The 25,040-nt window shown below is 32.2% G+C and overlaps 3 protein-coding genes across 8 annotated transcripts in view; 1 reads left to right on the top strand and 2 right to left on the bottom strand.

The window, feature by feature from the left end:
- The window catches only part of LOC124956006 (nuclear pore complex protein Nup88), a 68,984-nt gene extending 51,258 nt beyond the window's left edge, over positions 1-17,726 (top strand). The window contains exons 2-13 of the mRNA XM_047511309.1: positions 816-985; positions 13,343-13,456; positions 13,557-13,749; positions 13,858-13,958; positions 14,088-14,280; positions 14,422-14,582; positions 14,750-14,835; positions 14,941-15,188; positions 15,508-15,618; positions 15,780-16,006; positions 16,433-16,681; positions 16,777-17,726. Coding sequence (XP_047367265.1) covers positions 816-985; positions 13,343-13,456; positions 13,557-13,749; positions 13,858-13,958; positions 14,088-14,280; positions 14,422-14,582; positions 14,750-14,835; positions 14,941-15,188; positions 15,508-15,618; positions 15,780-16,006; positions 16,433-16,681; positions 16,777-16,840 — 1,917 coding nt within the window. The 3' untranslated portion in view covers positions 16,841-17,726. The remainder of the gene's footprint in view (positions 1-815; positions 986-13,342; positions 13,457-13,556; positions 13,750-13,857; positions 13,959-14,087; positions 14,281-14,421; positions 14,583-14,749; positions 14,836-14,940; positions 15,189-15,507; positions 15,619-15,779; positions 16,007-16,432; positions 16,682-16,776) is intronic.
- Positions 17,258-20,322, bottom strand: LOC124956007. 6 transcript variants are annotated; one of them, XM_047511315.1, is made up of 7 exons: positions 20,233-20,321; positions 19,725-19,748; positions 19,352-19,642; positions 19,092-19,200; positions 18,633-18,980; positions 18,152-18,473; positions 17,258-18,018 (listed from the first exon to the last, which is right to left on the bottom strand). In XM_047511315.1, exons 3-7 carry the CDS (start codon positions 19,621-19,623, stop codon positions 17,483-17,485), a joined length of 1,587 nt encoding a protein of 528 aa, XP_047367271.1. In that variant the 5' UTR covers positions 19,624-19,642; positions 19,725-19,748; positions 20,233-20,321; the 3' UTR covers positions 17,258-17,482. The 6 variants fall into 6 exon arrangements, with proteins under 6 accessions (XP_047367271.1, XP_047367269.1, XP_047367270.1 ...); XM_047511313.1 differs by having other exon boundaries at positions 19,352-19,748; positions 20,233-20,322; XM_047511314.1 differs by lacking the exon at positions 20,233-20,321 and adding an exon at positions 20,111-20,202 and having other exon boundaries at positions 19,352-19,748.
- Positions 20,323-20,552: 230 nt separating this feature from the next.
- On the bottom strand, positions 20,553-24,224 carry LOC124956036 (FK506-binding protein 15). Its single transcript, XM_047511375.1, has 12 exons — positions 23,994-24,224; positions 23,612-23,779; positions 23,018-23,537; positions 22,701-22,907; positions 22,596-22,631; positions 22,230-22,415; positions 21,947-22,129; positions 21,621-21,846; positions 21,240-21,526; positions 21,011-21,136; positions 20,799-20,936; positions 20,553-20,697 (listed from the first exon to the last, which is right to left on the bottom strand). The coding sequence occupies exons 1-12, from the start codon at positions 24,071-24,073 to the stop codon at positions 20,623-20,625; spliced, it is 2,232 nt and encodes a 743-aa protein (XP_047367331.1). The 5' UTR covers positions 24,074-24,224; the 3' UTR covers positions 20,553-20,622.
- Positions 24,225-25,040: the final 816 nt, after the last annotated feature.

Here is a 25,040-nt window from a genome sequence, read left to right as displayed (position 1 = left end):
AAGCATGGCTAGTAGCCGCCTCTGGGAAAAAAAGTAATTACCTCTTGATACGCGCCGATACCCCACCTGCGGGGATGCCTTCTCCTTGTAATGATGTTCCTCTCCTTCTTCGTGAACTTAGTTCGAAATTAAATATCGAGGGGGTTGCGACGAACTTGCAACCCCCGGTAAGGCTAAAAAAAAAAAAGAGATAGACAGATATATATGTATATAAGATGGTAGAAAGGAAAGTAAGACGCCCGAAGAAGAATCACGGCGTCTCCCACGTCCCGATTGGGGTTGGGTGAACGTTTTGCCTCGTACACCTGACTCTTTCCCGTAAGGGCCGTGATAAAAATCAAACCAGAAAACAAACAAGTAAAATCGGTGGGGGATGGGGCATCATATTATAAAGTTTTTCAATCGATAGACGATCCGTACCGGGATGCGTCAGAGACGAGAACGAGAAAAAAAAAAAAGCAAAAAGAAAAAGAAAAATGAGATCGCGGGGAGGGGGGAAAAAGTAAGAGAGAGAAAAACAGGGATGTGTTAAATATATATATATATATATATATATACACACTTACTTTGACTGTACAGACAGAAAGAGAAAAAAAAAAGAGAGAAAGAGAGAGAGAGAAGGAAATCCGTCAGGGTAAACAGCAAATTGAATTGATGGAAATCGTTCTACATCGGTTGTTTTTTTATTTTGTCATTTTGTTATTTTGTTATTTTATTATTTTAAGCGATCTCCACATGTGATCGTGTAATAATAAATTGCACTATAATAAATACGTAAGATTTCTAAAACCATTTAATAATTTTTCTCTTTTCAGACTCTCCAACCAACCGATCCGCCAATCTTTGAGGTCATGAATATGTTCATCAATGAAACCGTAACGCAAGTTGCTCTATGGGGTAATCTTGGAATTGCTATCATGGAGTTACCCAAACGATGGGGTAAAGACACCGGTTTTCAAGGAGGAAAGGATACCATCTTATGCGCGTAAATATTATAATCAAATATGTATATCACAGATCTAACTCATAATTCTTAATCCTCTTCGTTTAATTCATTAAATTAAAAATATGAAAGAATGAAGAAAAATGATGTAGAACACATTGACACATTGGATAAAAGATTAAAATTGTTTAATCGTAAGACGGAAGAAAAGTCGCGTCTCACCTTCTTCATCTCCTTCTTAGTTCTCGTGGGCGTCCTAATATCCCGTAATTAAGAGGATGTTACGATGACGCCCGAACCCCGCGTTTTGGCCTCCCTCTTATGGAATTAAGGTGGCTTTACTCGCTTAGTTTTCAAAAGTTCTCCGAGGGCAGAAAGCACCGCTGAATACTAACCGCCTCATCAAGGACACATGCCGCCTGCCTAGGCTACTACTGTCTTGCGTAACATTATCTCACAAACCTACCTAGTTTTCTATAACAACGTTTTACTCGAAAATATATCGAGTTTATGATTAGTAACAAAACAAGATCCGATTATCTTTTGATCCGTATTTATATATATATATATATAAAGAAAAAAAAAAAGAACAAAAAAAAATCGCCCCATTTCGTTTGGCATTCGACGATGACCTCCCCCTCCTCCTCTCCAAGTTAAAAAGTACATTTTTCGCCACTTAATTAGCGAAATATGTATATATATATATATATATTAAATAGATACTAGAATGTCCGTAAGGATTCACAAAGTGTAGAACGCGGTAAACACAGCGGCTGCCTCGAGTCGCCTGTTTCATTATAATTTCATAGTAAGCTGAATTCAAAATAGACGCATTACCTCTCTCCGGCTTCCTGCTAATACATAATTCCGAACTTTTTGCGGAAACGAATGAAAACGCTTGCTGCTCTCTGAGACGGGTAGAAAAGGGAACGATGGCAAACAAAACTGTTGAAATTAAGAGCGGCAGTTGCTACGGCAAAACTTCATTCTTTTTTTTTTTTTTTTTTTTTTTTTTCTTCTTCTTTTTCTCATTTTTTTCTCTCCCCCCCCCCCTTTTTTTCTTTTGTTTTTTCCCATCATTGTATATATATATATATATATATATATATATATATATCTTGAGCGATTTTTCTCAACTCCAACGGCGTCGACCAGATTTGGAGTAGATTTATAAAAGACCAACGCTCGTACCAACGTCCTATGCACAAATTATAAAAAACCGCGAAACAGTTTGTAAGAGAGTCGCGGCCATTAGAACGAGAATCTCAGGGATTTAATGTCTCCTTCCTAGCTTAAACAAGGCTAAATGGGCTTTTATACGTTATTGCCCACGGAAACTTTTCTCAAAAACTGTAAGGATCTTTGGCTCGTGAGAAAGGAGAAAAAAAGGAAAAAAAAAGAAGAAGAAGAAGAAGGAAGAGGAAGAAGAAAATGAAAAAAAAAAAAAGAGAACAAAAAATGAAAGAAGAAAAACGTAAGATTCAACTGTATTACAATGTTTCCTTTTAATACTTTCGCAAGAATATTTTATAATTGAGTTTTATAACCGAGTGTTATATATATATATATATCTTATTGGAAAAATCGCAATCGTACGCTACTAATTAGATACTATAATTATTTTGTGTTTCCCTTCGTTGAAATATTGTTAATTAACCAAAAAAAGAAAAAAAGAAGGAGAAAAATCTAAAAGATATATCGATACCCAAGATATACGGGGGCAGGAGGAGGAGGGGGTGGGAAATTTTCATCGTCCACAATCATTTCTGTTAAACGCTTGTGAAACGTTAAAGAAAAGGGAGTAGGGACTTGGGTGGATTGGGTGGGTGGGTGGAGAGAGGGAAAAGAAGGGTGGAATACTCAGTCACGGATTAAGCAAATGGCGGCAATAATAGTGATTATTCGGATTATGATATCAGTGCGAGAACTGGGTTTCGCTTGGACTTACCGAGGAGCCCCAACTAACTGCCGCGCCACCAAATCCTGACTTCAAGACACCGGATTAAAACTATTACCACTTTGCGACGCCACACCTCTTCGACTCTTTCACGGTTAGATGAGATTCAACCTATTTTCTTCACGGATTTTCTAACGTTTCCCGTTTTCTAACGACCCTTGGAATTTTTCGTTTCTTCGATAATTTCACATCGTTTCAAGAATTCCAACTATTACGTACCAACGAGATTTAATATTACAATGATTGACGTCTCTATGCTGAATCCGCATTGTTCATGTCTAAAAAAAAAAAAAGTGTCAATCGTTTCTTTTAAGAAAAAAAGAACAAAAAGAATAAACCAACAAAGTGATCTTTATCCTCGTCAATGCGAAAGTTGATCGACCATTTACAATTTTATTGACAACGTTATTCTCCTGTTTTTATAGAGAAAGGAAGAAAGGAAAAAAAAGAAAATCCCACGCAAAGGAAAAGAAATAAAATATGTCGCGATGAACGACGTGAATTCTACTATTGCGTAAAACAAATAGTCAAAGATTAAATGGATAAATTATTAAAATAAAATAAAATAAAATAAAATAAAATAAATAATTAATTAATTAAAAAGAAAGAAAGAAACGATAAGAATGAAAATTCTGAAATGGAACGAATGTAATCTCGGTAAATCCAATGAATCTTTAGTGTTGTAAGCCATTTGCGTGATACAATCTCGGGAATAATCGTTTTAGGAAGTAAGTAGAATCCCTGGTGTATAAGGTACCTTAAGTTAGTATGTTGTAGGAGTAAGTTGTCTAGGACGCCACAGTCGCGCGAGTCGCGCGGCAATAATTCGACAACGAATTGCGAAAGCGTTGCAATTCCACGTGGCAACGGAAGATTGCTCCGTTTCTCTGTTGGCTCACGCGGGCTAATTATTGTTTTAAGGATTACCGTTATGTGTTTATTATGCGACCAGTAGGAGGACCTCGCTCGGTTCTCTAACCATACTCATCTTAATATCCGCTAGAATTCAGCTTCGGTCTCTCAACACTGTAGAGAACCGGAAACCAACCCTGTTTCCCCTCTCTCTCTCTCTCTCTCTTTCTCTCTCCCTCTTCGGTTATTGCTAAGAGTCGGCCTACGTTTATGAATAATTCTCATTCTCCTTTAAGTTCTACATCATTCGTTAATGAACAGCGGCCTATAAATAAAATCTTTCATTACATTAGTCATCAATCCTTCTAATTAAATTGATCTATGTTATTTTTCTGTTCTTTTTTTCTCTTTTCTTTTTTTTTCTTTTTTCTCTTTTTTTTTTTTTTTTTTTTTTTTTTTTTTTTTTTTTTTTTCTTTTTACATATACTTGTTTCTCTCCTGCGAGGATCAATATTTATACAAATAAGAGACATTTACGTTGGAACATTGAAGAAACGATAATCGTAAAACGATAGCGCTTCGCGTATATCTCTCGTATCCGTAACTCGAGCAAAATCTTCTAGCACGTGGATGAACGTGCTATGGAATATTTCATGTCTGTCCGACGAGTCAACGAATATACTCTCTCTCTTTCTCTCTCTCTCAAAACTCCAGTTCGCCTCCATCCCCATCCCTCGAGTTATTCTCATCCACCTCCCAACCCTACCCCATCCTACTCTGGAATAGAGAACGACGAGTTGCCGCCTCTCATCGCTATCTGTAGCAGTGCTCTCGCTGAGCCGTCCGTTCTGTCCGAAACGGGGGGGCAAAAGCGTTTATTTAAAAAATGATTTAACCTAATGGTTTTACATATGTAATCCCGATATAAAGCCTCGGCTAATCTCGGGGAGCCACACGCTCTATGCTCGTATATATTCGCTCACGGTGATCCGCATACGGGAACGCGCAGGAGGACGCGTGCACACCGGGCTCACCACCGCATCCCTCTTCCTATCTTTAACATTGTATACTGTGCAAACGTTTCTACCTGCTATCCTTCTCTTTCTCTCTCTCTCTCCCTCTTTCTCTCTTTCTCTCTTTTTGTCTCTCTCTCTCTCTCTCTCTCTCTCTCTCTCTCTCTTTCTCTTTCGCATACATACACACATATACGCACTCCATCTCGCAACCCTTTTTTCTACTTTTTTTCGATGAGCAAGCAGTAACGAAAATCAGCGGCTTGCCGCGAGCCACGAACGGACTGCGACATATACGGCCGGGGGTATTTTCGGAGGGTAGCCGACGAGGTATCGGCTGTTGGTTTGGCTTGTGTTTGCTGAGTCCGAACATAGGGTGCGTAGTAAGCCCAACCTACTCCCACCCACTCCCCCTATACTCTACCTCTCTCTCTCTCTCTCTCTCTCTCTCTCTCTCTCTCTCTCTCTCTCTCTCTCTCTCTCTCTCTCTTTCTCTCTCTCTCTCTTTCTCTCTCTTTTATTCTGTCTCTCTGTCTCTACCACGGGGGATGATTTAGATGGTCCCCGATGATATCCGCGCCTTTTTGAAAAATGTAGCCGCACCGAGGTAAAAAAAAAATGTATAAGCCGTTTTACTGTATACCTTCTCTCTCTCTCTCTCTCTCTCTCTCTCTCTCTCTCTCTCTCTCTCTCTCTGTCTGTCTCTTTGTCTGTCTCTCTTAAGCGCCTAGCATACTAAAGCATGCTTTATCGTATACCTACTACCATACGACGAGAAACTTTATCGTCGCTCTGAGACCATTTTCTCGTACATACATACATACATACATACATACATACATACATACATACGTCTGATCGTCGTCGACTCGAACGACCAACGTTAACGAAAGAAATCGAATTATATGTATTCCCTGGTTACATTTGTTGTGTAGGTAATTTTTTTTTTTTTTTGTATATACAATATCGAAGAAGAAGAAGAAGAGAAGAGAAAGAATTTTGGTTGATTCAACATCGTAAAATATAACTAAGAAAGAAATGCAAAGAGATGAAGTCAAAAAGAAAAAGAAAAAGAAAGAAGTAAGGGCGGAATAATAAAATGCTGTTTTTTTTTTTTGTTTTTGTTTTTGTTTTGTTTCGATTTTTTCGTTTTTCTTCCCTTTCTTTTTCTTTCTTTTTTTTTTCTTTTTTTTTTCTTTTTTTTTTTTCTTTTTTTTTTCTTTGCCTTTTTCGTTCTTCGTATTAAGCGCGAATGCGCAAAACCCGTCTCTAGTAGTCTATATCTCCGAAAAAGAAAGAGAGAGACAGAGAGAGAGAGAGAGAGAGAGAGAGGATAATAAGCGTAAATAATATGTATGTCGCACGAAATGCTTGCTTTTGCTCGAATCCCTTTTCCTTCATCCCTTTCTTTTCGCACGCGATTCACGTTAGCTGGCGACGTTATTCTAACGCGAGAAGTAAGCATACATACACTCTTAAAGAAGAAGAAGAAGAAGAAGAAGATAAAGAAGACGATCCAAGCTTAGAAGATGAAAAGGAAATAGAAGGAAACGTATAAGACGTTTATTCGTCGTCGCGTAGAGCTGAAAGAAATATATATATATATATATATATATATATATATATAAATATCCATGTATGTATATAACTTACTTATTCTACCTATGTATTACAACGAGGACGCTTCTAATCAAAGAATTTCGTCCGTAGAGCTACGTTGAAAAATTTAAATACCCCTACCATGTTCTCGTCAACGAGATCGTCCTCATCCTCGTCCTCGTCCTTATCCTTCTTGTGGACACCATCGCGAACATCGTCGTCGTCGTCGTCGTCGTCGTCGTCGTCGTCGTCGTCTCCTCGTATAACGAAATAAAATCCGACGGCAAAAGAGAGACATCTGTCGGTTCTTTTAATTACACCAGTAGTACGTGTGTTACCTACGTACTGAGAAGGAGGATGGGTAGGGTGTAGGTGGTTGGGAGGAAGAAAGGGTGTGCTAGTACTACGAACTCGTGCACACTTGCATCCCCTCTTTTTTTACTCTTTCTCCATCTTTTCTCTCTTTCGTGTTTTGTGACCATTCCTATCTCTCTTTCTTTCTTCCTAACACATACATAAATACGTACCTATACACACACACACACACACACATATATGTACATTATATAGATATAACATATCCTTTTGTTTGCCGTTTTCCGTCCAGCCAGGTCGGTTCAAGAGTACCTACCATCGGATCTAACTACGTCTCCTCCGTCCTTTCGTTTCGTTTCGTCACGTCCAAAGACACATAAATTTTCTCCACGATTTTTTTCTACGTACCACCGTCCTGCTTTTTCTTTCCCTCCTTCTCCTCACTACCCCCCCACCCGCCTTGGCCTTATCCTTTCCCCTCCTCTCACAATTTTCCCTTTCTTTTTCACTTTTCCCTTGTTCTCCCCCAAGGTTTCTCATGTTACTCGGACCTGGAACGTTTCGCGATTTGTGCGTCATTAGCATGGTAAGAATGTATCGTCCTCACGCGTATGTGTGTGTGTTTGTGTGTATGTATATACTGTGTTTGTGTGTGTTGGCTTTGCGAGATTGCGAAACTTTGTCTCTTTGTTGAGAGGCCAAACACATGTAACGAGGGTACCTGCTGGTGCTCTTGAGATTAGACGTGTGAAACGTACATACATATATAAGGTGTAAAAAGAAATGCTTGTCTCTAAGTGACGTCTATCCTTGAAACGCGTCCTTCTATCTTTCTTTTACATATATATATATATATATATATATATATATATATATATATATATCTTCTTTCTTTTTCTTTCTTTCTAAATGAATATCGATCTATGACTTTTACTGAAAGCATTAGAAACGTGTCTCGTACTCTCGTATACATAATAAAATTCTTAATGACGATCTATTAAAAGGAACACAGTTTATAAACAAAATGAACGTACAGTTATAGAGAGAAAATGATTACGTGTAAAAATAAAAAAATAGATTCTTCTCAAGACGTAAACAAACGTAGCGAGAATGTTATCAATAGGACGAATGAAATAATTGTTATAGGTAACGATCACCTTGAATAGTTTATTTTCCATTTATCATTCACGTACGAACTATCGTAACGATCGGACGTATCGCGTCGCTTCTTTTCGTATATAATTTCTAATAATTAATAATAATAATATATATATGTAAATTAATGGATGCATCAATGTACGCATATTTATATATATATATATATATATATGTATATTAATTATTAATAATAATAAGTGAAAATTATTCGTTTAATATTCGTTAAACTATTCACTGAATCATTCAGGATATAATTAATGAAGTTTCGAGATAGTGACGAAAGGAGAAGAGGAGAGAAAACAGAGAGAGAGAGAGAGAGAGAGAGAGAAGGATCCTAGTTACAACAAGGATCCTAGGGAAATGGTAGACCGTTTCCCGAAACCGATGCCCACGATGGAAACGGGACGCAACGTTGAGAATTAACGGGCTTAGTTGCCGACGCAGGTGTCGTCGAGGAAGGCGAAAGCAAAGCGAGAGCAGAGGATGAATTACGAGAGAGAGAGACAGAGAGAGAGAGAGAGAGAGAGAGAGAGAGAGAGAGAGGAGCGTCAGGCAGCACCGAGCAGAGAACGTTGCTCGTTATATTTTGCGCAACATCCCGATTTTATGGGCCACCCTCACACCATCGGACGCATCTTCCAGAACGCTCACCGGCCGACACGAGGTCGAAACGGAGTCGCGAACTTCCATTCTCTAACGCCTTCTAGTCACGATATGCGAGAGTTCTCGAAGAACGCGGAAACGATGTTATGTATTTTCTAAGATTAGAACGTCTTTCATTTTATTTTCACATACGGATTATATATTTTTATATATATATATATATATATATATATATATATATATATATATATGTATGTGTATATAATATAAGCTTATTATTTTTTTATTAATTTCTTAAACATAAATACGTAAATACGTATATATATTTATGTAGGGGATATATATATTTAATTGATAGAAAGAAAAAGAGAAGTACTTGTAAATATGAAAATAAGGAAATAAGAAAATTTGATATATCTGAAATTTTTATATATTAATCGATAATTTTTTTTTTTTGCATCAATCGATTTAAATATGGATATATCTCTCGAAACATAAAAAAAAAAAAAAAAAAAAAAAGAGGAAAAGAAGAAAAGAAATATGAACAAGGATTACTTCAAAAAAAAAAGAAAAAAAGAAAAATTGGCTGCATATAGGATAACATTTTCCTTTTTTTTTTTTTTTATTTTTTTTTTTTTTTCTTTTTTCCCTTCAAATAGATATTATTCATTTGAAAGTTAGTTGCGATCGTTAATAAAAAAATTCAAAGAATTCTAAAAATATCTGGTAACGTGAGGTATATAGTGTAACACGTGCTTTTGTAAATGCTTAGTCGGTTAGGCAAACACTGAATCCTTTCTCTCTCTCTCTCTCTCTCTCTCTCTCTCTCTCTCTCTCTCTCTCTAAAATTTAGCCCCTTCGTCTTTTGAATAGTATACGTTAGCGTCGTATAACGAGCGTATAAGCAGGCTAACAAGTTATGTCTAATCTATGCATTCGCTTATCATAATGGCTCTCGTTATATCGTGAGCATAGCTTCGTAAGCCCACCTTCCTAACCGCCTCCACAACTACCACAGTTCTCCTCCACCTTCCTTCACTTCCTCCTCCTTCTTCTCCACCCTCTCTTTCTCCTCGTCACCGTCTAACGTCTTTCAAGCCCTCCTCATCCTCCTTCTCATTCTTTACCTCTGCTCGTAATTTCAAGAGAATCTAATAAAAATATTTCAAGTTACTGAACGATATTACACGCTTATGTATGTGTATGTATATATATATATATATGTGTGTGTGTGTGTGTGTGTGTGTGTGCGGATATGTGAGTGCCTGGGTGTGTATGTTGTATGTGTTGTTACACGGTCACCAAGTCAGAATTAAGCGTGGCGATGGTTCCAGATGGAGGGGATCCTACAAAAATGATCATTATAAACTCTGTATTTAGATTATGAAAACGTTTCTACCAGATGTCAACCTAATATTATTCGTCTTACAATTATAATATCACTTAAAATTATGATATTGTGAGATTTTGCAAGTTATTAAAATGGAATTTCACGAAGCTTTGAACCAAGTATTAATGATTTATTAATACAATATATCTTTCGATGCGATAGCGCGTTGCTTTGATAATTACGAGATAGAGAGAGGGTGAGGGGAGAGAGAAATTAATCGAAATTGATAAGAATATTTGATGGATTATTTGACAGTGATAATAAATATAAACGTTATCGAGTGCGTTATCTATGTAAAATTTTTCTAATGTATTTGTAAAAGTTTCAAATTGAAGTTTCAAATTGAAAGCGAAGAAATAATGCGGCGTATATAAAAAAAAAAAAAAAAAAAAAGAAGAAGTGATTAAAAAAAAAAAATGAAATAAGGGATAAAATCTGATATAACATGTTATACGATTTTAATATCGATTAAAATATTGAATAATCGCTTTTATTGTCCAGTGAGCAACCCTTAAAACCTTCGTACGATTCGTCACTTTCGTAAAATAATTTTTATCAATGAACGGCGACTTATTCATTTTTTTTTTTTTCTTCTGTTTTATATATAAATATTTCGGTTCATTGATAATTCATACATCACATAAATACGTATTATTAAAATTTCGTAGAATCGAAAAGAAAAGATTCTATTAGATGAACGTTGATTGTAATGATTGTAATAATAAACTTGCTGAACTTGCAACAACTCGAAGTGAGCATCGATCCAAGTGTGAAATCAAGGCGAGAAGACCAAAAGAAAAAGAAAAAGAAAAAGAGGAAAAGAAAAGAAAAAAAGGAGAGAGAGAGAGAGAGAGAGAGAGAGAGAGAGAGATTCGAGTCCGGTCGCGCGGATGAGCATTAATGGCTTTATAATCTAATGAATTTTTAGGTTAAGCGCGGAGAAGAAGAGCGAGCGGTAGTAGATCCGGATAGGTTTTTCACTGAGATTTATTGCCGAGGAAGAAAAGATGAAAAGGCGAACCGAAAGAGAGGAGAGAGAGAGAGAGAGAGAGAGAGAGAGAGAGAGAGACCGAATGAGTCGGACGCTTATCTCTCGTTTGCCGGTCGTCTCTGATTTTATACTCTCGTGGGAACAATGACGATTACTCATCCTCCGTAATGGTAAAAACGTTTTAATTTAGTTCGATTATCTGGCGTATTCGTAATATTCCTGGTTAGGAGACTTCGAACTCTCTCTCTCTCTCTCTCTCTTTCTTTTTTTTCTTTATTTTTTTTTTTCTTTTTTTCCTTTTCCTTCATCTCCCGTAAATCGCACGAGAAGAGGAGTAGTAATCTAAATCGTGAGGGAACAATTCGTCTTATTCTTTTCTCCTTTATTTCTTTTTTTTTTCTTTTTCCTTTTCGTTTTTTTCTTTCATTTTCCTCCTTTCCCCCTCTCATCCCCATTTTCTCTCTCTCTCTCTCTCTCTCTCTCTCTCTCTCTCTCTCTCACGAAGAAACTCACAAGGAAGAAGAAGAGGTGCAACGGAAGCTGCGATACAACCATCGTTCGTACAATGGTACTGAGAGAAATACTTGTAGGGATGAAAGGGAAGGGGTAAAGAAGAACAGAAGAAGAAGGGAAAAAAAAAAGAATGAATGAATGAAAGAAAGAAGGAAAGAAAGAAAAAGAAATATACCCACGCGGAATAAAATTATGCGATATATACTCTCTGTAAGATTCGCTTTGAAGTCGGTAGACCCGTGGCCGGTTCTTTGTACAAATTGCGAGAAAAGCGTCGCGTAAAAAGCTTGCCCACTAGCCCGAGAGGTTAATACGTTTACCTAGGGAAAATTATTTTTAATTTTTCCGGGCCGCTTCGGCGAACTGAGTACTGAGAAAGGAGAAAGATAAAGAGAGAAAGAGAAATAAAAAGAGTTAGAGTTAGAGAGAGAGAGAGAGAGAGAGAGAGAGAGAGAGAGAGGACTAAGGTGAGAGGAAAAAAAGAGAGAGAGAGAGAGAGAGAGATGGAAAGAGAAAGGAAATGGAAGGAACAAGACGTGCAAAAGAGGAGAGAGTATGGCAGAATGTGCGCCACTGCCATGTAAGAATTTCTTAATTAGATTCGAGCAGCTGCACGTTCTTTTATTCTTTTTTTTTTTTTTTTTCTTTTTCTTTTCTTTTCTTTTTCGTTTTTTCCATTTTTCTTTCAATTATTTTTTTCCTCTTTCAACGAGTAATATAGAAAGAAAGAGAGAGAGAGAGAGAATTATCTCCAAATTGCTTGAGTTGCATATAAACTGATAAGGCGAAAAGTTCGAAGGGGAAAGATTGTCAGTAAAAACTGATACGCGTAAAGGTTTATGATTTTTGATGTAACGTAAAAGAGCTCGATATAGACACATACACACACACACATATATGTATATATATATATATATTCTGATTAATCTGAAATTTTGACAAAACGAAGAAAAATTCGTGTGAGAGAGAGAGAGAGAAAGAGAGAGAGAGAGAGAGAGAGAAAGAGAATGAGTGAGTGAGTGAGTGAGTGAGTGAGTGAGTGAGTGAGTGAGTGAGTGAGTGAGTGAGTACATGGTAAAAAGGGCGAATAAATCGTTGCATGTGCCTTTGTCAACGAAACGACTGGGTGGTGGTCGTGCAAAGGGTGGTCTGACGCCTCTCTCTGTTCCTGGCTTTCACCCCTCTTACCCTCTTACTCTCTCTTTCTCTCTCTTTTACTATCTCTCTCTCTCTCTCTTTATACTGGTCTCTCGCTCTGACGGTGCGCCACGTACATTTTTATCAATTATTAAGAACTCTGGCGTACAATGGTTACGTTGGTCGCGTGGTGGTGGTAGCCGTGGTGGTGGTGGTGGTGATGATGGTAATGGTGATGGTAGTGGTCTCGCCGGTAGAGTCCTTGATGTTCGTTTCTGAAGCTTTAGTGTTGGTGACATCTCTCGTATCCACGAATTTCTCCCTCTCACGCATCTCTCTCACGCACCCCTCTCCTTCTCCCTCTTTTTCCTCCTCCTTCTCCTCCTCCTCCTACTCCTCCTACTCTCCTCTCTTTTTTTCCTATTTTCTCTCAGTCTCTCCTTCTCTTTCCTTCCTTCCTATCTCTCTTCCTGCCATGCCAGGAACATTAATAACGCGACCGTGGACTAACCATCGTCAACAACCAACCCCCTTTGCCAACGTTACCATGTCCAGCCACGTAAAGCGAGAGAATAATAATAAAATACATACATATATATATATATATATATATATATATGTGTGTGTGTGTGTGTGTGTGTGTATATATATATATAAATATATGTATATGAAACGTAAGCTATAACCATGGCCGAGTATACCTAATCTCTTATGTTATATCTATATATCATAAAGCTAGCTTGTTTGTCGTTCTGTGACAAGTTAAAGACTCGCATGACCACTGACCAAGATTTTCTTTACATATCTCGAACGTTATTTCTCTCATATTATTTCGTATTAATTTTAATGATTTAAATGATTTCTTTCGTAGAAGCCATTGTTTTGGTGATTTCGGTGCTACCACGGAAATTCGTAAAGCAAGATGGCATCCAGGTTCGACCTATGATTCTCATTTATTGGTTCTAACATCTGAGAATATCTTTCGGTTTGTATTATTACATGGAATTTTTATTATATCATTATCGTTAATTATATTTAAATAATTTTAATCTATCTTTTAAAATACATTTGAATTTTTTTTGTAGTTTGTACGAATGCGAGATCAATAAATCGCCTATACTTATTAAAAGTTGGAAAGTTGGACGTAGTCCTATTAGCGGTGGTTCGCCATCTAATATACCAAATTTCGTGTCACTCGGTGATACAGCTGTCGATTTTGATTTTGCTACGCCGACGTTAAGGAGACCGGAACTTTTCATTGGTAAAAATATAAATGAGGTATAATAAATAATTATATAAATATATTTTACAATTGAAAAGGGATTGTCGTTTGATTGAACAATTTGTTTTTTTTTTTTTTTTTTTTTTTAATCTATATCGTTTCAGGCTAAAAATGCCATCGATTGGAATCAAATCGAATGGCCGATCCTCGTACTACGTGGTAATGGTGAAGTTCTCATTGTTCGTGATAATATTCTTTATGATAAGTACGTAAATATAATCGAATTAAATACATTTTAATATTTATATTTATTGCCATCGTAATAATGTCAATTGATTATATTTCAATGTATATATATATATATATATATATATATTTTTTTTTCTTTTTTAAGCTACGACAAACCTGTAGTTTATGGTTCACTGTCTATGTATCCGCCGACCGATGACAATTACGGAACAGATTCGTGCTCGATTATGTGCATACAAACAACTCCGCCAATAATTGTAATTGCTATGTGCAATGGAAAAATATATCATGCTATATTACTTAAAGAATCATTGGAAGAGGAGGAGAACGATAAAAAGGTATGGATTGCCTTTTCCAAGAAAAAAAAAAAAAAAAAAAAAAGAATAAAATTTTATTGGCTTTTTCCTTTTTGACAATGAAATTTGTCGTCTTTACTTAATTAGATATCCTTATAAATCGTATACATTAAAATTTTTTAGACCTGGTCACAATACGGTTCCACTTACAGTTTACATACACCGGAGGATGCACTTTACATTTACGAGTGCATCGAAATGGAACTTGGTTTATTTTTCACGGATAATGACAAAAAATATAATTGTCCCATATATGTGCATAATGATAAGGGTAACAAGTCTAGGTATTTCGATCATCAATTTTTAAATTTAGATATATATGTATATATATATATGTACTTATTTATGTTAATCGAATGATAGGATGATTAGTTTTTTTTTTTTTTTTTTTTTTTTTTATATATTTACAATGATTATTTATCGAATTGAATTTTGTGTTCGTTCATTATAGATACTTTTGTTCTCACAATGCTGGAATACATATGGTCAGTCTACCAATGGTATCGCAATTAGACGATTATATCAATATTACTAATGGTAAAAAAAAAAAAAAAAGAGAAAAAAAAACATTAAATAAATTGTTATTATAATATGTTTAATTATTTGTACGAATAATCTTTAATCTGATTCATTTTATATCAGATAAAATAGAAGAGAGCTTTTTACCGTCATTGTCAAATCAATCCAGTTCGCAATATTTAATTTGCACGAGAACTAAGCATACAGGAAAGGATGAGGCCACCCCAATTCTTGGATTTGGACTTATTCAAGAACCATGCGTTCTAATTGCATTACTTCACACAGGTGACGTCGTCGATCTTTCTGTAGTAGATCTTCATTATCTTCCGCGTATCGAACATCCTGAACCAATAGCAACTTCAACGAAAAAAGTATGTAACGATTAATATAAACAATATAAATACAAATTCATGACATTTATTGGATCAATATTTTTTAATATATTTAATCAGTATTATCAAATAAACGATCGTCATTTGTAATGAAAACTTTTTACGCTGAATAATTATATTTAATAATGTATATATTTTATTAGAAATATTGAATATTTTTATTTTTTTTACATAATAACTTGGAAAACAATCGATAAAAGTACTGATCAAATAAATAAAAGTGATAATAATAATATTATTAAATGATATATATATATATTTTTTTTTTCTTTTTTTTTTTTTTTTTTTTTTGTTAAAGGTCACCAAAGAACCCTTCGACATATACATAAAAAATTTGTTAAAGCACGAAACGTCGCAACCAATTACGAAACTTGGAAATCGAACGATGACCCTGAAGGAATGCGTAGAAGTAAAAAAAAAAAAATAATAATAATAATAATAAGAATAATTAAATGATAATATCTTTTTAATTATTAATTGATACGCTTCTTAATTAATTTCTTCATTTGTTGTTATTTTTATTTTTTTTTTTAACTCAATATTTAACAACAAATCTATCGTTGTTTTTAGCTTTTGTTCCACGTAACGCAAATCTTTCGGCAGCAACATTTCATAAGGCATGATAAAGCTCGCGAAGAAATAAGTAAAAAATTACGAGCATTAAAAGCATTAAAAACTCACTTATTGAAAGAATTAGATATATTAATGGAAACGAAGAAGGAACTACAACAAACTGCAGGACGTTTAGCCGAACGTTATGAAGACATTAAAGATAAACAAGAGGAATTAGCACGCAGGTAAATGATTATTTCGAAAAGTATATTTTCCTTTTGAACGTACACATATAAGTACACACTGGTCGATTTAATTTTCATGATGTTTCAAGTTATTACAAATTTTTCGAAAATCCTATTAAAATAAATCAATAATATTATTCACAATATATATATATATATATTTTTTTTTGTTTTGTCATCGTTTCGATTGTACGCGCAAACGATAAAGTGAAAAATATATTTTACAAATTTGCTTATCATAATAGTCGCAATAATATAGAGATAAAATTTATATAATACCAAATTGTAAAATATTATATGATAATTTTATTTTTGTTTTATGGGACCTTATTTCTACATATGTATGTAATACATATGAGATATCATGAATCTACATATGTATGTTTATCTATATATATATATATATATATGAAAATAATTTGACAGGGCGGAAGAGGTATTGAGATTAGTTAACTATAAGGAACCATCAATGAGTGCCGTTGAAAGAGAAGAAGCGGAAGAATTGAGAAGGATGAAGGATAAAATACAAGATTTACGAGTGCGATTGGAACAATTGAAAAAGAGGGCATCCCAACAAACTATTTTTATGGAAAATACAGAGATTGTCGAGAAACAAACGGAAATAGTATTTAGTAAGAATCAAGAGGATGCCGTTAAAGAAAATCTTAGTCAAATGTAAGTAGTCAAAAAAAAGAAAAAAACAGAAATTCTTTCTTAAAATCTAAAACAAATTATAATCTATATAATTGTAATCGTAATTTTTCATACAGGACAAAAGATATTAAAAATATGGTGGTTCAAGTTAAAAAACTCGAAGACGAAGTAGGAATTTAATATATAATTATAGTAAATAGATATATATCGTGTATCATTTTCTTGAACTTATTCTCTCTCTTATTATAATAGCTATTGGATAAGATGCACGTAAAGAAAGAAAAAAAAAAAAAAATAATAAAAACAACAAGAAAAAAAACATTCATATTTTCAAAATAATTTATTAAATGCTATGCGATCTTATATTATTATTATTATTATTATTATTAAGAAACGACATTATCAGTGAAGAGGAATACTTAAACTTATTTCATATATTATCGTACATTGATGAAATACCAATTTAGAATCTATACACTGTTCATGTTTCGTCATACATCTTATTTAACACCGATACACGTGATAATATATATATATGGAAAGAAAAAAAAGAAAAAGGCAAAAAAAAGAAGTATGAAATAAATAAAAATTAATGGTTCTTTGTGGCTCATAAAAAATAATAAAATTATATTATAATAATAGTATCTAACGCATAGATAAAACAATTTTTATCATTTAATTTTACCTACTGTAAAATTATAACAACCACTTTTTATGTAATCCTCAATATTAAATAAGATGTAATCTTTCTTATTATAATAACTTGTGCGCCCTAATATCCCTTTATTTATCCTATCAGTAATTAAACCTATTTCTTAACGGTCAAGGCACAAAAATATAATGAGACACGTCATTACTATCTTCCATTACTTTAGATTGAAGTAATTTAATTTCCAATCTCAATTTCTCCTTCTCCATCTCCTGCTTTTTTAGCTCATTAGTATAACAATTAATTTGTAATTTTAATTTGTCTTTCTTAAGTTTTAACATTTCAGTCTCATGATGTAACTTTCCTCTTTCCGCACGAAGTACAGCTAATTGTTCTTGTAATAATTGATGACTAGCCTCATCCGTTAATACAACATCGGAGGTATCGATATCTCCTTTTATAATAGCAGCACATTTTGATCCATTTGTTTCACTTTCAGGACTGCTATCTACTTCTGCTTCCATAGACGTTGCCTCCTTCATAATCCAAATCCTTGAATCCGCAGTTTCGTGAAAATCATTTGGTGATTTCGGTGTTTGCTGTGGTTGCGGTGTTAAGGATCTATTTTGTATTTTATGACTAGGAGATGTAGGATCTTTTGTCATCTTCTCTATATTTGTTGAAGATGTTATAGCATCTATATCTAAAACTATTTATATATATATTTACATACATATATATATATATATATATATATTTTTTTTTTGATAGACTAGACAGTATTGTCATAAAAATAAGGAAACTCATTAATATATAAATTATTTAAATTTATAAAAGCATACCTTGAGAATTAGGTGATCGACTATCATCGACCGTATGAGATAAATGATTACTGCAATATGTATTAAAATCTCGTTCATCAACAAAAACGGAACCATCCGCGTTAACAATAGATTCAACTATTACCGATGGATCTCCATCTTCCATTACTAATTCTCCAACTATTTCTCCATTTGTTGTTATTATATCTCCCTCATTATTTGTTCTTAATAATTTACTTTCAGTAGTATCTATTTCATCTACTACTTCTTCTTGAGTCAATTGACCTCCATAAGAATCGTCACCATCATTTCCTTCACTCACTTCTAATTCAGGTGATAGACCCTAAAAAAGAAAAAAAATAAAAGAAAATAAACAATTAAAGAAATTTCCTCATTGATCTAAATTTTGATAATAAAATAGCAATGATTAATTACGATTAATATGTAATATTATTAATCGTATCTTGTAACAAAATAATCAAACAAAATTAATTGATCTTACATCCTGACCCCAAGGTGATTCCTGTTCCTTTTTCATTCTTTTTATCGTTTGTGCAATCTCATCCTCTGACTCTGAATATAATTTTCTTTCGCCATCCACACCTTGCATTTTTTCAATGTCATGTATCTTTTTAAATAATTGATATGCTCTTTCAGGTGTAATGTCTTTTTTTTGCTTATTAGCCGCTGCTATATTAAATAAATCTTTTGAACGTAATATTTTATTTGTACGTAAACGTACATACTCCTTCAATCTTTTACGATCTATATGAAGTTGCATGAGATCTTGTACTTCTTGTTTGATTTCACCGCAAAGTTTTCTCTCTTGTGGTAAATTCTTAAATAATTCCTATGATAAACAAATGATTTAGATAGAAAAAATTTTTGATTCATTCCATACTAATTATATTTTAATATATGATTGAATTGTTTCTAATGAAGAATAATGTTTTATTATTACCTCAGAAATTTCGTGATTATGTTCGTTGTTAACACTAGTTACTTCCAATTTTGTCCCATCTTTTGATGCTCTAAGCATAATGTGCGCTGGACAATTGGTTCTAATTGATCTATATGTATAAATAAATGAAATTATATTTATTAATTTATTAATTTTATTATAGTTTAACTATTATTAATGTCACATTAATATACTATTATTATGAATAAGTATAATGTTATCATTGAAAATACTAAAGAAAATTATATTTACAAACTAACTGAGATTGTCTCCTGCCAGCACCGCGTGGAAGAAACTTCTGACCACCATAGATGCACGCGTATTTAACTGAATAATATTTCAAACGTTCGCTAATCGGCCTTGCAGTTTTCATATGAGCACCGCTAACAGTTCTACTGTCTCTTCTCCAATAATGCACAAGACTACGTTTTGAAAATTTCTCCAATTTATGTTCCAATTCTTCGTAACTGTCAAACATCTCCCCCAAACGAAAAGATACATCATTATCCTCCACAGAACTTGCATCCATCATAAAAATCCCAATTAATAATCTAAGTGATAAAGAACATGATTCCTATTATTTCTTCATAAACCAGTATTTTATTGATCAACTGGTAATATCTGATCCATTACCATCATCTTTCCACACCTACATTCCTATATAAAACATAAAATTATATTAAATATAATTTTTAGTTTATGTTTATATCATAAAAAAATTTCTAAGTCCGACATTTTCTTATCGTAAATTGCAAAAGAATGTTAGAATAGTCGATTGTAATTAACGTAATTATAACTTTTAAAACGATATTCAAAAAGATATTATCATTATGTTTGAATTTCACTTAATAGATCGTAAATACAAGATATTTATAAAATATTAAATGGGAAAACTTTGTTTCCTCCATGTTTTTTGAGGTTAAGTATCGTTTTGATTGACGTGGTAGAAGCCAAATATTTAACCGTGAATACAGACAAATAGAAATTCTTAAGAGCCGGACAAACACAATCATTCAGACCTTTTAACTCTTAAACAATTACGTATTTCTAATAACACAATAAAAAATATATCATGTTTAATTTAACTAATCATTCTTCGAACGTAAATATCATCGATACTATTTCTAACAAGATCACGTACCGTGCTTTAGCGCCATTTTTCATATGCAGATATACGACCTTCGGCGCATCTTTCCTCTGTCATCTATTAGTTTCATATTTTATACCACGAAGATAAGCTTTATTAGAATGAAAAATGTTTCGTAAATTTTTATGTTATCAAATTTTTATATTACTTATTACAAAATCAACAAAATAAATCTACGAAATATTTAATTAACGATATTAACATTTGTATTTGTAATATTTATAAGAGAAAAAAAAAAAAAAAAAAAAAAAAAAAAAAAAAAAAAAAAAAAAAAATACAAAGCCAACTCCAAGCTTGTAGATTACAAATGAAAATAAATTTAAAAAATATCATTTATTTATATGGGATTATCCATAAAGAGATAATTACAATGTTATCGTTACTTTAATAGATAGCATTGTCCAATTCTTTGTCCATCGGTGGAATAGGTGGTGGTTCATTTTGTTCGGCTGGTATAACCTATAATACAGAAAATATTATTTCTTTTGTATGTAAACAAATTAAAAAAAGAACAAAAATATATAGCGTTCAATTATATAAACGTTAAAAGATATACTTACCGAATTTGGATTATTTAGATATTTACTTGATTGTTCATTATTATCTTGGATATTTTTCAAGGGTTTCCTTGATTCCATTTCTGTTTCCATTATATTATTCCTTTCAGGGACTTCTTGTAAAACTTGCAACGTAATGTTCTAAAAACGTATTGTATTTTTAATACAATACATAATGATACATAATAATTTCTTATCAAAGAATTTTTCTATACCTTTATTGTACTAGCTATGACAGCTTTTATATGATCACTGCTATATGAATCATTTGTAAATATTTCCATCAAAGTAAGATAAGTCCTGTTCATAATATACTTGATTTCTTTATTTTTATTTTCTCTCTGTGAATGAATTCAAATAAAATATTATGAATTATTCGAATAATTAATAATTAATTATATAATTATGCCATGAAAAAGAATATATTTTCTTTTAAAGATTTACGTCTTTATTCTTTGATGATGCCATATTGATTTCTGTCATACTACTATCAATTTTTGCAGTAAGCTCAGAAATTTTATCTTTCAATTCTGCATTCTCCCTTTCGTATTCATTTTGTGACATTTTGTACTTTTCTAAATCTTCTAATTTTTTACATAATTCATCATTTTTATTACTCAATGATATTTCATGTGCTTTAATTTTATCATCTAATTCTTTATTAATACTGTATAAAGATACTTTTTCATCCTCTAGTGTCTTAACAAATTCTACACTTTTTGATAAGGACTCTGCAAAACAATCATAATTTTACTTTGGTTTTGTAATAGTGTTGAAAAAAAGAAGAGAAAAAAAAATTTGGACAAAAATGACATATCTAATTACCTTTTAAATACTTTATTTCACTTTCCAATTCAACAATATCTTTTCTTACTTTGGATAGCTCAGATAAATGTTCACAACAGACATTTTTTTCAACATCTGTCGTCTTTAATAATTCTTTGTTTTTAACATCACCTTGAGATGTATTCATATTTAATAATAATTTCAAGGTATCTTCCATTGTTGCATTTTTTATTGATGATGCATTTTGCAATTCCAAAATATGAAACTAAAAGACATAAAGAATAATAATAATAATAATAATAGTAAAGATAATTTGACAATTCTCATGTGTTATTTATCAAATTACAATTTATCAATATAATTACCTTATCAAGTACTTTTTGTACATTATCAGCTATTTTGGACATTCCCATTCTGAGCTCGGCATTTGCCATTCTAGTTTCTGACAGAAGCATATTTAAACTTGGATCAATTACGGTAGATACTGCTTGGGTTACAGGCTGTGGTTGTAAGGAATACATTTGACCATTCGATGTTATATAATTTGACTAAAATGACGCAAATGTCAGATAACAATATTTTTTTTGTAACATAAGAAAAAAAGAAAAAAAAAGAAAGGAATCATATTAAAACATAAATTTGAATTACTTGTAATTGCGAAGCAGGCCATGGTGGTGCAAATGTGGCAGTAGAGATTAATGGTTTAGATATAATGGGATTTGTCGAAGGCACGTTATTTTTCGATTTTGTTACTTTGCAAGTACTTTGTGTTGTATTACCAGATGTCTCTTGCGTCATATGTTTTTTTTGTAATGACACTTCTAAAGATTCCATCTGAAAAAGGAACATTTTTTTCAATTTAAATCATCTTACAGTATTGTACGTAATATACAATGAACACGTGTTTTGTTACTTTTGTTTGTTTGTTTGTTTGTTTGTTTGTTTGTTTGTTTGTTTGTTTTTTTTTCCTCTGTCTTTTTTACTACAAACTTAATAGGGTATTAACTATTATACCTTTTTATGTCGTGGTGACTTTTGCGGTGAATCATCCTACAATTATATTTTTGATTATATAAGTTATAAAAAAAAAATAACATCACATTTATTACTTTCAAATACCTCTGTATCTTCAGAATCTGTAGTCGTTGATGTTTGCATCTTTGGAAGAATTGATTGACCCATTTTAGCCATTCTTGATAACAATGATGCTTTCCCAGAAACTGTAGGTTTAGATAAAGAATATTGTTCATCTGATTCTTGTATATTGGTTATTTCTATCTCCATTAAAATATCTTTATCTTTTGGAAAACCTGGACCTAAACTGATCTATTATAAGAGATTGATTATTATTATTAGAATTTAAACTTTTTACAAATATATTATTACAATTCCATTAATAATGAAAAACAATATATATATATATATATATAAATTACCTGTTTATTAGGTGGTAAAAATAAAATCCTTTTTAATTCTTTACTAATTCCTATAAGAGTTCTTTCCCAACTATCGTCCATTGATATGTTTACTGTCATTGTTTGTAAAGACGAATAATTTATTTTACATGGTTGCTGAATGTCCGTACTAATAAAATATTTCATAGATACGCTTGATCCTTCTTTCGTAACTTTGTCATTGATAACAGCTGTTAAATCTTGATAAATTATATTCTCTATTTTGTCATCCTTTGAAAAATATTTAGCTAGACCTATTTCTCTGGCAAATTCAATACAAGCATCATTACTTTCAAATAAAATAGACCAATTTTCATTATTGTCATCATAATAAGTGGAATAATTATTAATTTGTACGGTATATGTAAATTTCCTTGTTATGGTAACTATTGAAACGTATTCCTGTTTGGTTTTATATAAAATTATTTGATATATCCTAGTAGAAATATTTCCTGTTAATGCTATTCCATGTTTACCAATTGAGATATATTGTCCATTTTGCCTAAAAATAATTATTTAACAATAGTAATAAATAAATTTTGATATATATATATATATATAAGAGAATAAATGTACAATTTATAAGCATGAATAGCTTTTGCTATTATAACTTCTGTTTTAGTGGAGGAAGGAGTTGACAAACTGTTACGCTTGTTGCTAGATCTTTTTTGACCGGGCTGTTTTATTACACAGGATATATCTTGATCTTTTGTATAATTTCCAAAAATAGCAGCTAAGTTAGATCTAAAAACAAAAACAAACAAACGAAAAGAAAAAAGAATAGGGAAAAAAAAAAAAAAAACGAAAAAATATTTAACATCATTATCACAGATATATGTAAATTAACAGTAATATAGGTTAAATGTTAAAATAACAATATATAAATATAAATATATACATATATGTATACATATATATATATATATATATATATATATATATATATATATATATTTACCCGGCTCCAGGTACAAAATCTTCATCTTCATTTTTAAATATTTTCTCGATATTTGGCAATTGATCGTCCGCGTTCATCATTGTTTTATTTTAAATTTCTGCATATGTATATGTACGTCGTATCGTTGTTTCAATGCACGAATTAATGAAATAAATTCATTGTAAATATTCGTGTGTCGAGTGACATTTTGTTGGAATACGATGATGTCATAATGCGACTTTATCGACAAGTAATAGTAATAGTAGTAGTAGTAGTAGTAGTATTACAAAAAAATCATAGATGGCGTTCAAATTCCTCCCCCCACCACTTTCCTCCCCACTCTTCTTACGTTAATATTTCCATAACCTACATATTTAATTAATCCTTCGCGGTTTGCGTATGTTCGACGCGCTTAATCATATTTGTTTCGATAAGAAAAAGAAAAAGGAAAAAAAAAAAAGAAAAAAGAAAAGAAAAGGAATAAAAAAAGCAAATGATGATTGCTCGTTAAATGGTGATTTTCTATAAAAGTAAGAAAAAAAAAAAAAAAAAAAGAACGAAGTTTACATTATAAGAAAACAAATAAAATTTATATATTCGACAGGGATAAAATTATTGATTAAATGATAATAATCATCTTTCAATGTTTCTTCATTAACTTATGAGATATAAAATTTTGATTTTGATACGATCGTATATGTTCTGATTAAATGTTAAATTTCTGTTGATAATAGATCGTAGATGTATCAATGTATACGTATGTATATCTATATCGCGTGTTATTATTTATTCGACTAAAATTAATATTCTTTTTCATCCATTAATAATAAATAATTCTTTCGTTGAATGTGTCATTAAAATATGACGTATTTAGTTATCATGTGTAAACAATAATTTTTCAGTTTATCGGTATATTCGAACGCGTTAACATTATTATTAGCAAGTACAAGTAAGACGTGAGCTTTATGTGTTTCTTTATTATAAAACAAAACAATGTGAGATATTAACATTGATTAATTTATTATTAATTGTCAATGATTTACGTATTATTTATGTATCATCAAATAC

Source organism: Vespa velutina, chromosome 20, assembly GCF_912470025.1.
Source record: "Vespa velutina chromosome 20, iVesVel2.1, whole genome shotgun sequence".
Classification (NCBI taxonomy): domain Eukaryota; kingdom Metazoa; phylum Arthropoda; class Insecta; order Hymenoptera; family Vespidae; genus Vespa; species Vespa velutina.
Note: the sequence above shows the minus strand (reverse complement) of the source record. Positions and strands in the feature narration are given on the sequence as shown.

Bases quoted from the DNA above. Each gene is read 5' to 3' on its own strand.
- LOC124956007 (XM_047511313.1), bottom strand. From the start codon at position 19,623: ATGATGGATGCAAGTTCTGTGGAGGATAATGATGTATCTTTTCGTTTG. The intron at 18,981-19,091 runs GTAATAATAAAA...TGTTTATCATAG, and splicing joins ATAATCACGAAATTTCTGAG to GAATTATTTAAGAATTTACC. The intron at 18,019-18,151 runs GTATGCTTTTAT...ATATATAAATAG, and splicing joins TCGATCACCTAATTCTCAAG to TTTTAGATATAGATGCTATA.
- LOC124956036 (XM_047511375.1), bottom strand. From the start codon at position 24,073: ATGATGAACGCGGACGATCAATTGCCAAATATCGAGAAAATATTTAAA. The intron at 22,908-23,017 runs GTAATTTATATA...CTCTTATAATAG, and splicing joins TTTTACCACCTAATAAACAG to ATCAGTTTAGGTCCAGGTTT. The intron at 22,130-22,229 runs GTAATTCAAATT...GCGTCATTTTAG, and splicing joins GGCCTGCTTCGCAATTACAA to TCAAATTATATAACATCGAA.